Here is a 14,698-nt window from a genome sequence, read left to right on the forward strand (position 1 = left end):
CTCAGGAGGCTGAGGTAGAAAGAGGGAGAGCCTGGGACCAATCTGGGCAAGACCCTGGCTCAAAATTTAAAAAGAAGAACAAAATTAAAGTGCTGGAGATGTAGCTTCATGGTAAAGCCTTTATATAGCATGCATGAGGTCCTAGATCAATTGTCCAGTACCATGAAGTAAAATAGAACAGAATAAAATGAAGAAGTCCACCCAACAGATAAGCTTGAAGCAGAAAGTAGAGCTGGCAAAAAGGAGTTGAAGCAAGAGAAAAATGGAATCCTCCTAGAGCTACGGCCTGAGTAACCAAATATGGTAGAGTTGTTTACTAGAATGGAGGAGGGTTTGGGGAGAAGATCGCAGTGTATTGCATCTAAACAATGGTACAGCAAAACCCAATGCACGTCAGAAATCCAGTTATCTCAGAGAGTTGATTTGGTTGTGTCCCCATAGCACACAAGCATCCAAGTAGATGCAACTTCTTTTTTTTTATTAAATTTATTTTATTTTATTTGTGAACATACTGTACAGAGGGGTTACAATTACATGGGCAGGATAATGCGTATATTTCTTACCAAGCATTGCAGCTTCCTCCTTTGTTTATCCTTCACATCCCTTCCCAGCCTCCCCCCTCCCCCCCCCACAGTCCCAATCCTTCTCCCTCCCCTCCCCCCCCACTCCCCACCCCCCCCCGCACTGACATTGTAAAGCTCGTTATGGACATGACAACTTGTACTTCTCATTGTTGCAACAGGTCCACCTGTATCCTTAAACGACTTGTTTTTCCCCATCTCCTCCACAAGTTACACTGACATCAAATATAGTGAAAGCAGGGGTTATACTGTGGGGGAGGGACATATAAAGCAACAAAGAAATAATCTTATACATGCGTTAGAAACACATGCATGAAAGAAAAAAACATTAAAATACATATCTAAGGGTTCATTTTCCTAACATCACATTATCTGACCTTTTTCGCTTGACTCATACATATAATAGATATTGCAAATAAGGGAAACCATGGGGCCTATGTTTCTTTGGGCCTGGCTTACTTCACTTAATATAATTTTTTCCAAGTCTTTCCATTTCCTAACAAATGGGGCAATGTCATTCTTTCTGATGGAGGCATAGAATTCCATTGTGAAAGCCCACGGATTGGGAGAAGATCTTTACTAGCCATACAACGGACAAGGGTCTCATATCTAAAATATACTTGGAACTCAAAAAATTAAATCCCCCAACAACAAATCCTCAAAGAAACAACTGCCCAATAAACAAGTGGGCGAAAGACTTAAAGAGAAACTTCTCTGAAGAAGAAAGAAGGATGGCCAATAGACACATGAAGACATGCTCAACCTCCCTAGCCATAAAAGAAATGCAAATCAAAACAACATTGAGATACCACCTCACTCCAGTTAGAATGGCAAAAATCAAGAACTCTAACAACAACAGATGCTGGAGGGGATGTGGACAGAAGGGAACCTTACTTCATTGTTGGTGGGAATGTAAACTTGTTCAACCACTTTGGAAAGCAGTATGGAGGTTCCTCAAAAGACTTCACATAGAGCTCCCCTATGACCCAGCAATCCCACTTTTGGGCATTTACCCAAATGTTTACAAACAAGACCACACTAAAGCTACCAGCACAACTATGTTTATTGCAGCATTATTTACCATAGCTAAGATATGGAACCAACCCAGATGCCCCTCAGTAGATGAATGGATCAAGAAAATGTGGTATATATACACAGTAGATGCAACTTCTGCTGTAGGCCAACAGGGGCTGAAAATGTAGGTAAGAAAGCCCCGCTCACCGCCCTGTCTCCTTCCTGCCTTGTAGATTCTGATGTCAGAGCCGGGCAAGCTGCTGCAGAAAGTGAAAGTGTGGCTGCAGGAATACTGGAACGTCACCGACCTAATCGCCATCCTTTTGTTCTCTGTGGGAATGATCCTGCGGCTTCAAGACCAGCCCTTCAGGAGTGATGGCCGCGTCATCTATTGTGTGAACATCATTTATTGGTACATCCGTTTACTAGACATCTTCGGCGTGAACAAGTATCTAGGTCCTTACGTAATGATGATTGGGAAAATGGTGAGTGAAATCCTTTGATTCCATGCTGTAAGTTCTTGGGGAAGAGTGGTGATAATAGGAAGAGGAATAGAATGCATTTGGACCTGCTGACTACCTCTATACACAAAAGTTTGCATTTGCAAACTGAAAAAATATGTAAAGATCATCTCTTTTGTGCTAGGCCCTGGCCTAGGTCTTCGGTACACATAGATGTTCTTTCCATGAGATTGAGAAGGAAGGAAGGAAGGAAGGAAGGAAGGAAGGAAGGAAGGAAGGAAGGAAGGAAGGAAGGAAGGAAAAGAAAGAGGGAGGGAGGGAGGCAGAGAATCCAGATATGTCTAAAATACAAAAAAAAAGCACATGAGCAGGTCATGTAGTGCACATCTATAATCGCAGCTCTTTGGCTGGAAGGATGAAATATTAAAGACCAGCTCAAGCAAAGTTAGCAGGATTCTATCTCAAAGACAAATTTTAAAAGAAATGAGTAGGAGGACTGGGGCAGAACTCAAATGGTATAATGAGGCCCTGGGTTCAATTCCCAGTATCACCAAAAATAAAAAGAAGCATGAGTCAGGAAAGAATTCCCATGGAGTTTACATTTGAGGGAGGGACGGAAGGAGGGAGTATAGAGGAGTGAGAGAAGAAGGAAGAAAAGAAGGAAGGAGAGAAAAAAAGAAAAAGAAAGAAAGAGAGGGAGGGAGGGAGGGAGAGAAGAAGGGAAGGAAGGAAGGAAGGAAGGAAGGAAGGAAGGAAGGAAGGAAGGAAGGAAGGAAGGAGAGAAAGAGAAAGAACAGGAAGGAAGGAAGGAAGGGCTGGGAAGGTAGCTCAGTGGTAGAGCGCTTGCCTTGAATACATGAGGCCCTGGGTTCAATTCCTCAGCACCACATAAGCAGAAAAGGCTGGAAGTGGCGCTATGGTTCAAGTGGTAGAGCACTAGCCTTGAGCTAAAGAGCAGAGGGACAGTGCCCAGACCCAGAGTTTAGGCCCCATGACTGGCAAAAAGAAAAAGAAAGGAAGGAAAGAAGGAAGGAAGGAAGGAAGGAAGGAAGGAAGGAAGGAAGGAAGGAAGGGGTATGGAGGAGGGAGGGAGGGAAGAAGAAAGAAAGGAAGGAGGGAAGGAAGAAAAGAAGGAAGGAGAGAAAGAGAAAAAGAAAGGAAGGAGAAAAGAAGGAGGGGAGAAAGAGAAAAGAAAGAAAGAGAGAGGGAGGGGGTATGGAGAAGGGAGGGAGGAAGGAAGGAGAGAAAGAAAGAAAGAAAGAAAGAAAGAAAGAAAGAAAGAAAGAAAGAAAGAAAGGAGGGAGGAAGGAAGGAAGGAAGGAAGGGAAGGAAGGAAGGGAAGGGAGGAAGAGAGAGAAAGAAAGAAAGAAAAAGTGAGGGGGAGAGAGAGGGAGGAAGCAAAGAAGAAAGGAAAGAAGGAAAGAAGAGGAGGAGAAGAAAGAAGAGAGAAAGAGAGAGAGAGAGAGAGAGAGAGAGGCCAGGCACCAGTGACTCCGGCCTATAATCCTAGCTAATCAGGAGGCTGAGATTAAAGCCAGCCCAGGCAGGAAAGTCCAGGAGACTCTTATTTCCAATTAACCACCAGAAAAGCAGAAGTAGCACTATGGTTCAAAGTGTGTAGAGTGCTAGCCTTAAATGAAAGAGCTCAAGGACAGTGCGCAGGCCCTGATTTCAAGCTCCATAACCGACAAAAAGAAAAGAAAAGAAAATCCCAAGTGACAAGTTCTAGGAGTCTGCACAAACAGATGAGTGCTGATTCTGGCCCTCATGGACCCCAGAGCCACACCCAGCCTTGTTCTGTGTAAACCCCAGCAGTACAGCTGGAGCTTGGGAGTAGAGGAATAAGGGTACTCTCTCCTCAGACTCACCACAGAAAGAACCGGAGCCTGAAGCCAGATATTGGCACTTTTGCCAATTCATCTACTGCCCTAACTTTCTCAAATACTTCACCTTTATGAGACATGCTAAGCATATTCCACCTAACCTGGGAAGATGCCTCTTAATGAACAATCTATTTTTTAATAGTGTTCATTTACCTCCTAAGAGCTGTTGAAACCAACAAGTGCTATTAGAGGCTCGTTCTCAGTATCACTCAAGTTTTACTAATACATCATTGCAAACTCAAGATTTCTTAAACATTGCTGTGTATAACTTCACTGAAATGAATCTTAAGTGACCAAAACTCTTCCCACAAAACTCACTGGCAAAGTCATGCAAAGAGAAGAAAAACTTGAATTCAGACTGAACTGGATAGGAGGCCTTGAGTGATTTATTTAACCTCTTAGAGATTCAGTTTATTCTTGTCTAAAGTGGTAATAAGTATTAAATGAGTATCGTGTGATTATGATTATGATTACTATGATGGTTGTAACACACATGCTAAATTTCCAATAATCGCTGGCTCATAGTTGACTGATTATATCTTTTATCATTGTTTATATGACATATAAAGTACAATGAAAATACAAATAGTAACTGAACATGGTTATTCTGCTATATATCTAGGACCTTTGTGTATATAAGCTTAGTGTTTGTCATATTGACATTGTTTAGGACGAATTGTCACCAGACTTATTCTAGCGAGGAAAAACTTGAATTCTCAAGCCTCAGTTAGCCAAAACTGAGCCCCAGATCAATTGAATATTTTTTAAATAGGACAAATGTATTACTCTATTAGCTTGTTGTATCTTTGTACTTTAAATAAGAATTTGAGATTGTGGTGGAAATTCCTATGTCTAAGAGGGACGCTGGTGGCTCACACCTGTAATCCTAGCTACTCAGGAAGCTGAGATCTAAGGATCATGGTTCAAAGCCAGCCTGGGCAGGAACGGACAGGAGACTCTTAACTCTAATTAACCACCAGAAAACCGGAAGTGGCACTGTGGCTCAAGTAGTAAGTAGAGTGCTAGCCTTAAGCTGAAGAGCTGAGGAACAGCACCCAGGCCCTGAGTCAATGAAAACAAAGAACATTGAAATGGTTCAGAAATCAGACCAATTTTTTTTAACCTTGATACTCTGGCTAGTGTGACTGTTTGGTTGTTTTTGTTTTTGTCTTTGGTTGTTTTGATTTCATGTTTTTGAGACAGGGTCTCACTATATATCCTAGACTAGCCTCCTTGAACTCAAAAATCTTCCTGCCTCTCCTCCTAGTGTTGGGATTATAGAAATGTAACAGCTGGATTTGCCTGGGTAATTCCTCATTGTATGATACCACCCCTTGCATCACAAGCTGTTTAGCAGTGCCCTCAGCCTCTGTTCACTAGATGCCCGTAGTATATAGACACACACACACACACAGAATTATAACAATAAAAAATAGATCTCTACACATGACGGAATGTCCCAGAGTTACAAATGTGACCTCTATAAAGGATTATTAAATTGGAGAGATTATTTTTTTTCTGATGGTTTCTTACTTTTTCTCTATATTTTCTTTATATTTCTTGCTTTCTTTTAGCAAATAAAATCTACAAAGACCTAAGCAAACCAAATCTATGGTTTTAAAAGTCTAAAGTGGCATACTTGAAATAAACTAATATCGCACAAATACAGCAAGCTCCTTTAAAAATCTATGCCTATTATTTTGACAATGACATAATTATGCCCAGTTTTGACTAGAATAACGCCTGACCGAGGAGTGAACGAGAGCAATGTACTGCATTTTCTCTACCTTTTAACTTGTGAGTGACTTCATTTATCAGTCAAGAATCAGTAGGAAATGAGGGTACTCAAGGACTTGTCCCTCATGAGGCTTTCAAGATAATCAGCTCAAAAAGTGAGTCATTGATCCAGAAGGTAGAAAAAAATATGCTTGTAGAATTTATCAGTCAGCCAGATGGAATGGCAGGCTGGAAGCTTAACAAAATCTTTCCAGATGTGTTTATTCAGAAAACCTTCAATAGGAGCAGGTCCCCTTCCAATAGTAAACATCAGGTAACCTGCTAATAACCTGAGGGCTAGAGACAGACAGCTGACAACACTGCTAGATAGAAGATTGCCAGGCGTTCATTGAAACTGGTTCACTATGTCTTTGTATTTTAGAAGAAACCAGTGCTCCAAGTGTCTAACCACATAGAAAACCTGTTTCCAGTGTGAGGCCAGTTGATCTGCAGCCCCAAATCCCTTGCAATCCCCACACTATTCTTTCACATTCCACCTCTCAGGGGAAATTGCTAAGCATACTACAGGGTGACAGTGGTGCTCGCCTAGAATCCTCGCTACTCAGAAGGCTGAGATGTGAGGATTGAAGTTTGAAGCCAGTGCTGGCATGCAAGTCTGTGAAATTCTCATCTCTAATTTAAAAGCCAGAAGTGGAACTGGTAGAACACTAGCCTTGAGAATCAATTAAAAAAGAAAAAAAAAAGCTCAAAGACAGCGTCCAAGGCCTAAGTTCAAGCCCCAGGACAAACATCAATAAAATAAACAAGATTAAGCAACTCACCCCAAGTCCTTATGTCCCTTCCCTTCCTTTCCTTTCCTTTCCCTTCCTTCCTTCCTTCCTTCCTTCCTTTTTCTTTCTTTCCTCCTTCTTTCCATTATGCCTTTATTCCTTTCTTTCTTTCTTTTTTCTTTTCTTTCCTTCTTTCCTTTCTTTCTTTCTTTCTTTTCTTTCTTTCTTTCCTTCTTCTTTCTTTATTAGTGGTAAGGCTTGAATTTAGGGCCTACTCATCGCCCCTGAGCTCTTTTACTCAAAGCTAGTGCTCTACCACTTGAGCTACAACTCCACTTCTGGTTTCTGATTGGTTGATTGGAGATAAAAGTCTCTTAGGGACTTTTCTACCGGGAGTGACTTTAAACTGCAATCCTCAGATCTCAGCCTTCTGAATAGCTAAGATTAAAGGTATGAGCCACCAGTGCCCAGCTTGCTTTTTAGTTAACAATGAATAAAAACACCTCAATTTTCATACATTCATCCTCTTTTTTTGTATGTGTGTATAGTCCATTCACTTTTTTGGAGGGGGTTGTAGATTTTATTTCCATGTAGCTATTTTTACCAGCAGAGAAAAAAAACACCCAAAATCTAGGTTGGGGTGATATCTGAGAGCATGCACCCTATTACTCCTACAGTGTGTACTCTCTTCTGTGGAACACACTGGAAGATACTTCTAAGAAGAGGACCAGATCCAACTGTTGAACTAACTGGATGTTTTAGCTTTGAAAACAAAAGAAGCCAGCCCCTGAATCATGCTCAGATGTGGGTATTCATATGAAAGTGAAGATTCAAACGTCGATGTGGCTAAGCATTTGAAGCGTGTGTTTCATTTCTTTGATTATTTTGACCCTGGGATAGATATCAGAATCAACCCGAATGAAAACACTCCTGAGAAATTAACTGAGTAGACTTTCTGTATTTATTGGCTGCCTTTTCTTGAGTCACGTTGGCTCCTAAATCTCATGAACACACACTTTCCTCTCCCACCCATCTTTTAGTCAGTGGAAACAGGCATAGCATGAAGGCCCATGTGTGCTCTTTCATTGAAGAAACTACTTATAAGTAAGTGCTGAGAAGCTATTGCAAAATAGAACAGGGAAAGAGAGCTGACCCATGTTTCCTGTAAGACAGTTTCAACACAACCAGCTTGCCTGTTGAAGAGAGGCTTCTGTGACCACTAAACTGAAGGAATAATATATTTATGACAATAAGCCACAAGAAGTTTGGACAGATTCCTATTTAGTCTCAAGTTCACAGAACACTTGGGCAATGTATTTTAAAGTTGCTTTGAAGCCAGGCTCTGGTGGCTCACACCTATAATCCTAGCTACTCAGGAAGCTGAGATCTGAGGATCACAGTTTGGCTCCAGCCTGTCCAGAAAAGTCTGTGAGACTCATATCTCCAATAAACTACTCCAGAAAGGCCCAAAAGGCCGGAAGTGGTGCTGTGGCCAAGTGGTAGAGCACTATCCTTGAGCAAAAGAAGCTCAGGGACAGTAACCAGGCCCTGAGTTCAAGCCCCAGGACAGGCAAAATAAATAAGTAAATAAATATATAAAGTTGTTTTGCAAGTTGGTTAATTGATCTAAAATTAACCATCTAAAATTCTCCATGTCTTGGAGAATTCCAGGAAGGTTATAATATCAAAATTTGGTAACTCTACTCTCTCAAAACAAACTCTTCATTCTAATCTGGAGGATGGGTCTGTAAACAGTGCTAGAGTGTGTGCTTAGCATATATTAGGTTTGGGGGTCAATCCCTAGTACAAAAACAATTTTTAATGACATAATTTGTAGACTTCAACATCATTGATAAAATTAGCATTCATCTTTTTTTTAGATGTGCATATCATTTTGTTAATATCTTTTCGGGAAGATAAGATACCCAAGAGTGGAGTGCTCAGCCTCAGGCATGCTGAATTACAAAGAAGGAAACACTATGTTAGCAAAAAGGAAAGAGATCCTTTGTCTTCCAGTTTCAGTCTGGAAACAATTAGTGGAACCAACACTTGTGAGACTAAGGCAGGAAGATCAGGAATTCAGTGCCACCCAGATAGTTCACGACCAACCCAGGTTAAATAGTGAGATCCTGTATCAAAGCAGGGGTGAGGTATGCTGTAATGCATCATACACCTTACGCCTACCACAATTATCAGAGGTACCGTGAGTAACGTAGCCAGACCAAATCAATGATTATTGCAACCTCCTCTATTTGAGGTGGTATGAAGAAAGCATTTGCCATGTGAGAAACAGATCCCAAATAATAGTGACACAGATGAGAAGTAGTGGAAGGAATAACCAGAAAGAAAGAGTGCTTGGGGGTGCAGGCAAAAGGACTTTTTAAATATTCCAAGGAGAAAAATCCATCATTTCAACAGCAGAAACAGGTGTAGCTCCTTAGTCCACACGGCTCCAAGAAACTTTCCTCCATCACTAACAGGAAACCCTGCAGAAGAAGTATAAGAAAAAAAGAAGAAGAAAAACTCTGAGAGCCTGGTATGTGTAGAATAGCATGTATTGGGATGAGGCCGTCAGAATAAGAATATGATGGAGATTTGATTCATCCTAGATTTATTTATTCAAAAAATATTTTTCTTGAGCTTTCTAATTCTTTGTTAGCCTTTCGGAACTGAGAAAGGGAAGGTACTACATTGCACTAGTTCTTAAAATAGTTCAACTATCCCAATTCCAATTTTGCTAGGAAGAATAAGACTCAAAGAGGATACCTGGCCTCTCCTAAAAGCAGAAAGAAAAGCTTGTGCTGACACAAGCCTCCATGTTACAGGACTCTTATGCATAGACTTGAATAAGTCCCACAGAAATCCATGAAAAATGAAGGGCCCTAGATGGGCACTGGTAGCTCACATATGTAATCCTAGTGACTCCAGAGGCTGACATCTGAGGATCGTGGTTCAAAGCCAGCCCAGGGAAGGAAAATTCCTGAGATTCCTATCTCCAGTTAACCCCCAGAAAGCCAGTGGTAGAGCACTAGCCTTAAGCAATAGAGCCCAGAGACAGGGCATCAGGCCCCAAGTTCAAGCCCATGACCAACAACAATGGGGGGGAAGAGAAGAAAAAGGAAGGGCTCTATTGCATGAGAAGATTCTGGAGACATAGACCAACTGTCTTCTTATCTAGACATAACTCCCTATCAAGACATTTCTTAGCAGGAGCCTAGAAAGTGAACCTCCTTCAGAGGTTTGCATCAAAGATGGCCTCCAGAGAAACTGTGAATCACGTGGGTTTTCTTTTGTGTCTCCCTCTGCTTCTCTACCTTCCAGATGATAGACATGATGTACTTTGTCATCATCATGCTGGTGGTGCTGATGAGCTTCGGGGTCGCCAGACAAGCTATCCTCTTTCCCAATGAGGAACCATCATGGAAATTGGCCAAGAATATCTTCTACATGCCCTACTGGATGATTTATGGGGAAGTGTTTGCAGACCAGATAGACCGTAAGCAAGTTTATGATTCTCATACACCAAAGTCAGGTATTTAACTTCAATTGAGTCACGTCTTTTCCAAGTTCATTTGTTTGTTCTCAATAAATGGCTCAAGATAGAGGACCGATCCCTAGCTTGCTATCTTGGTGGAAACAAACAATTGCAGAAGGTGAATATAAAATTTTAATAAAGCATTTTTCAAGGTGTATCATCAGGTATGACCTTTTAGTGACACCAATTCTCTTCATCAAATATGCCAAATTTGATCCAAAAATGAATCCCTTTAAAAGACCTAAATTTTTCTGTGATTCATTTAAAAGCTAAAGACCTGGTGTCAGATATTTCATAATATATCAGGGATATATTATGTCGTACAAGTCCCCATTTCCCCATTCCTACCCCAGCCCTCAGTCTTAGCCTTTGAAAATCAATTCCTTGAGTTGGACCTCGGAACAAGTAAACAATTCACTGTTTTGCCATGCGAATTCAAGAGTCAGGGCAGACATCTGCATGTTTTCCTCGCACTAGAAATTATTCCAACTCCCCTTGCTACTGTCTGAAATTATGTGCTACTGAGACTCACAGGAAGCTAGAAGTCATTGCCGAGAAGTATGGGAAAATGCGTTAGGTCATAGACTGACTTGCTTTCTGTCAATGCCAGGATTAAAAAACAATAATTAAGTATATCATGAACTGATTCAGTGTGGAGACCGAGCAAGCAGCCGGCTTCCAGTGTTTCAAGTCCTATTAAGTGCTGATTCTCGGTAATAAACACTCCTTCTAGGCAGAGTTTGAAGATAGTGTTCACCTCAGAGTCTGTTCCAAGATTTGATTTGGACCAAATGTCAGGGCCTACCAGGCATTGGGAAATTATTTGGGAAGAAAGAATCAGGAAAGAAATATTCCCGTGCAGAGGAGTCGAATCCCTGGAGCAATTCTTTCTTATCCTTCACCCCTCCAGAGGAATTGAACTCCAACATTGTTAAATTCATATTTTTCAAGCTTTTCTTGCTTGCTTGCTTTCTGACCAGCCAGCTATCTGAGCTGTAGACTCTGAATATGAACAAAGGATACATAACTAGTAGTAGAGCTGATGAAGAGCAGAAGAGATAAGTTAGTATCTCCCGCCCCATACCTATCCCAGGTAGGATTGAGACCCATCGTTTATGGACTAAGCAGCAAAAGAGACTTTGTGCAGTCCTGAGTGTTCTACTAACAGAATATAACAACCGTCACCTTCCCTTCCTCCACAAAGAATTTTTTTTTAACAAATACCCTTTCCTTCTCAAAATCTGAGGCAAGCAAGACTTTTTGGGACAACTAATTCAAACAAATATTTGTTCCATGAGACTTAGCAAACTCACCGAGAAAGAATTTTAACTCTGTCCCTTTGCTGTAATGCCTTGGCTGAAATATACAGCTTTCACTATGACACTTTCCTGGGGACAGAGGGAAAAATTTTTTTTAATTCTCCTTTCAAATAGTCCCCACAAGCAAAAACAAAAATAAACTTTCAAAGGCCCACCTCTGATCATTGTCCTCAGAGACTGTGTTGTTTTCCCCCTGCAAATTGCTTTTCTACTTAGTTACATTATTTTACCTCTTCCACCTCTCCTTGCTTCCCCAAAATGAGATGAAGCCCTGTGGTTTTGTGTGTGTGTGTGTTTCTATTTTGATGGGGTTTTTTTGTTTTGGTTTTTTTTTACAACGTAAGATGGGAGGAGGGAGATATAGATATATCTTATAAATGGGATTCTGTCTGTCCCTCTACAAGTGGCCATTTATTGATGTTGTACTATGAACCCAGCCTAGTGCAACAAACACCACCATCTTGGCTGAACAAGAGGAGTTATTATTGCTATTTTCAAAGAAGGGCTGATTGTAGTTTAGAACTTGAAAGAAAAAAAAAACCATCCCTGGAGATGGAAGAGCAGTGTCTTGTGTGAATGAAGTATGGAAATAGATTTCCCACCCTGTGGATTACATCTGAGGTGCTGTACATGTGTATGAATAAATTTCTACTGCCCCTCCCAACCCCCAACTCCCAATACCTGTAACTGACCCAGCTTTGAATGGATATAATCTTGGTGACACCCTTTCCCCAACCTCTTACCTTCCTTGGCGACATTCTGAGATTGGCTGCAACAGTAGCCATTGTTCTAAGCTAAATCAGCCAGTTGTCTGTCTAGAGTGCTAAAGAGCAGTGGTCCTTTCTCAAGTGGTTCTCTAAGTCTACCCCTCTCCCGCCACATCTGTCATGATATCTGGCCAAAGTCACCCAGCATCCCTGTTCCTTGACATGATTGGATATCTGTACTATGGTGCCGAGTGGGCCCAATGAAGATGGGGATGTCTCACCTGGTGATTCAAACCTTTCCAGGAACACAAGAACCAAGCCATTTGAGAAAGGTGCACCATCATTTATGCCTCCCTACAGTGTCGTGCTTCTTCTCCGTGCAGGTTGGCTTGTGAAGCATGTGATCAGGCTGATGGGATCTCATATCCACCAGGACCCATGGCCCTGCCCAGGGTCTGACAGTCTCATCCTGTGGATGTGCCCTGTGTGGCTTTCTCCAAGCGCTGCTCATTCACACACTTGCTCAGCTCAGAGCGCCTCATTCTTAACGTGGTGCACGTGCTCCATAGCTAACTCTTCTTTTTTTTTTTAACTTCAAAATTGCTGGATCCATTTCATGTGTGGGGAAATGAGCTCTTTCTTAATTGGGGTGGCTATCTGGAGGGGTGTAACGGGAACTGTGGGGTGGGTGATTACCACCAATTCTACACCTCAGCTTTAACGCCCTCACTTCTGGGAGGCAGTGTTACCTAACTCTATTTTTTCTTTTGTATACATGTTACCTTTTTTTGTCTGTTTGCCTGGCACTTGCCCTAGACACTGACACTACCAGTGAATCCCAAAGTCTCCAGAATGACACTTGCATGATTACCTTTCAAATGGGCTTAAAAACTAAAATTAAAAAAAAAAAGATGAAGTCACTTACAATCACATCTAAGCTATGTTGCTAGACGCAGATGGTCGACTTTACCCTGGAAACCAGGCCTAACCCTGATTTGCTTCATAGAAATGGAGCTGTTATTCAGTTGGCTAATACTTGGGTCCAAATTGTCTCTGCTTATATGTACTTCTTCTGTATACTGCTAGCTCTTTAAAACCCAACTAAGATCTACCATAAAGTGACTCAGACTCCAGGTGGTCATAAATTATGACATACTTTAGGGTGTTATCATTAGGGTCACCCATGTTGCATGGCTTCTGAGAGCCATGCAGGTCAGGATTTTACTGGGTATGAAAGAGGAAAGGTCAGTTCAGTTCTACTAGATACAAAATACTTTTGCAGTAGTAGCCACAGAAAAGCCAGAGCAAGGCTGGGAAGGTGGCTCAGTGGTAGAGCACTTGCCTTGCATGCATGAGGCCCTGGGTTCGATTCCTCAGCACCACCTAAGCAGGAAAAAAAAGCCAGAAGTGGCGCTGTGGCTCAAGTGGTAGAGTGCTAACCTTGAGCTGAAGAGCTGAGGGACAGTGCCCAGGCCCAGAGTTCAGGCCCCATGACTGGACCCCCCCCCCAAAGAAAAAGCCAGAGCAAAGTTAAGATTGAATGGACTCTTACCAGCTTAGGAATCTAGCTCTACAGTTTGGTGGGTGAGGTTCTTGGCAGTTCACCTTTGTTTGCAGGCGAAAACAATAGAATGTCTTTGGCTTTTCCAGCCTTTGAGTGAATGAGACTTCTTATTTACAAGGCATCCTTGTGCTGTCTGCTGGATATCCAGATTCCCCAGGCTGCACCAAGACCGAGGGAAAATGAATCATGCTATTGAATGCATTAAATGAGAGTCTAAATTTAGTTCTTCTTTCTGCTGCTCTGAGTATTTTTATAAGTTTATATAGTACTGTGAAAGCAGAATGTCCAAAACTTACTTTCCTCCATGACAACTTAATATTATCTACCTATTTTCACTCACTGCAAATTAGCTTTATCCAATTCTACTTAATGCATGGGTCAATCTTTTCTTACTGCCTAGGGCTTTTCTGCTCGAAATTAATAGACATGCTGGGGTTGTAGGGGTTTTATTTTGTTTAGGTGTTGATTGATTTAGTACAAAGTTCTGCTACTTAAAAAAAAATCTATTGCTCTAGTATCCATGTTATCTCTGTGACAGACTACAAACAAGAATCGTGTGTGTGCATGTGAAGCTGAAAAGAAAATACTCTCCTATCTTACTTTTCGGCCTCATCTTAATTGCTCCCCACTTCAGGTATGGAAATTAGGACAGCTTATGAAGCCCGTTGCTGAAATACGTCTCTGTATGGGGGGAAGCAGAGAGCATCAGGAGCAGGAAGGGTGGAGATTTTTATGCATCTCAGCTGTTAAACTCCAGTTCTCAAAACTCAGGGCTGGGTATCTATCTGTTTAGTATTCCAGACTGACCACCAATGCATTCAGAGAACACTCATGCCAACAGCTATAGTGTGACAAGTGCTGTCTGACCAGAGAACTATTCTAGAAAAGAAAAACTTGCGCCAGGGCCAACTTTGGGAGAAAGGGGAAATTGTTTATTTGGGATTTGTTTTCACAAATTGCTGAGGAAGCAAGCCACCATCATGGGCCATCATCTCCATTTTCTCTCCCAGAAAGTCAGCTCACATTATAGAAATACCCATCTGACTTGTTTATTAATGAAAACCAAGGCTTGATGGATTTAGAAATAACAGAGCTGTCTGCAACAGGCCTCAGCCATGAGTCAGTAC

At 41.6% G+C, this 14,698-nt stretch overlaps 1 protein-coding gene across 2 annotated transcripts in view; it reads left to right on the forward strand.

Moving 5' to 3' along the window:
• Trpm3 (transient receptor potential cation channel, subfamily M, member 3) overlaps nucleotides 1-14,698 on the forward strand; it is a 498,800-nt gene that overhangs the window by 436,911 nt on the left and 47,191 nt on the right. For both annotated transcript variants that reach the window (XM_013018449.1, XM_013018448.1), the window contains exons 21-22: nucleotides 1,829-2,080; nucleotides 9,768-9,942. In XM_013018449.1, the coding sequence (XP_012873903.1) occupies nucleotides 1,829-2,080; nucleotides 9,768-9,942 (427 nt within the window). The remainder of the gene's footprint in view (nucleotides 1-1,828; nucleotides 2,081-9,767; nucleotides 9,943-14,698) is intronic.

Source organism: Dipodomys ordii, unplaced genomic scaffold, assembly GCF_000151885.1.
Source record: "Dipodomys ordii isolate 6190 unplaced genomic scaffold, Dord_2.0 Scaffold40, whole genome shotgun sequence".
NCBI lineage: Eukaryota > Metazoa > Chordata > Mammalia > Rodentia > Heteromyidae > Dipodomys > Dipodomys ordii.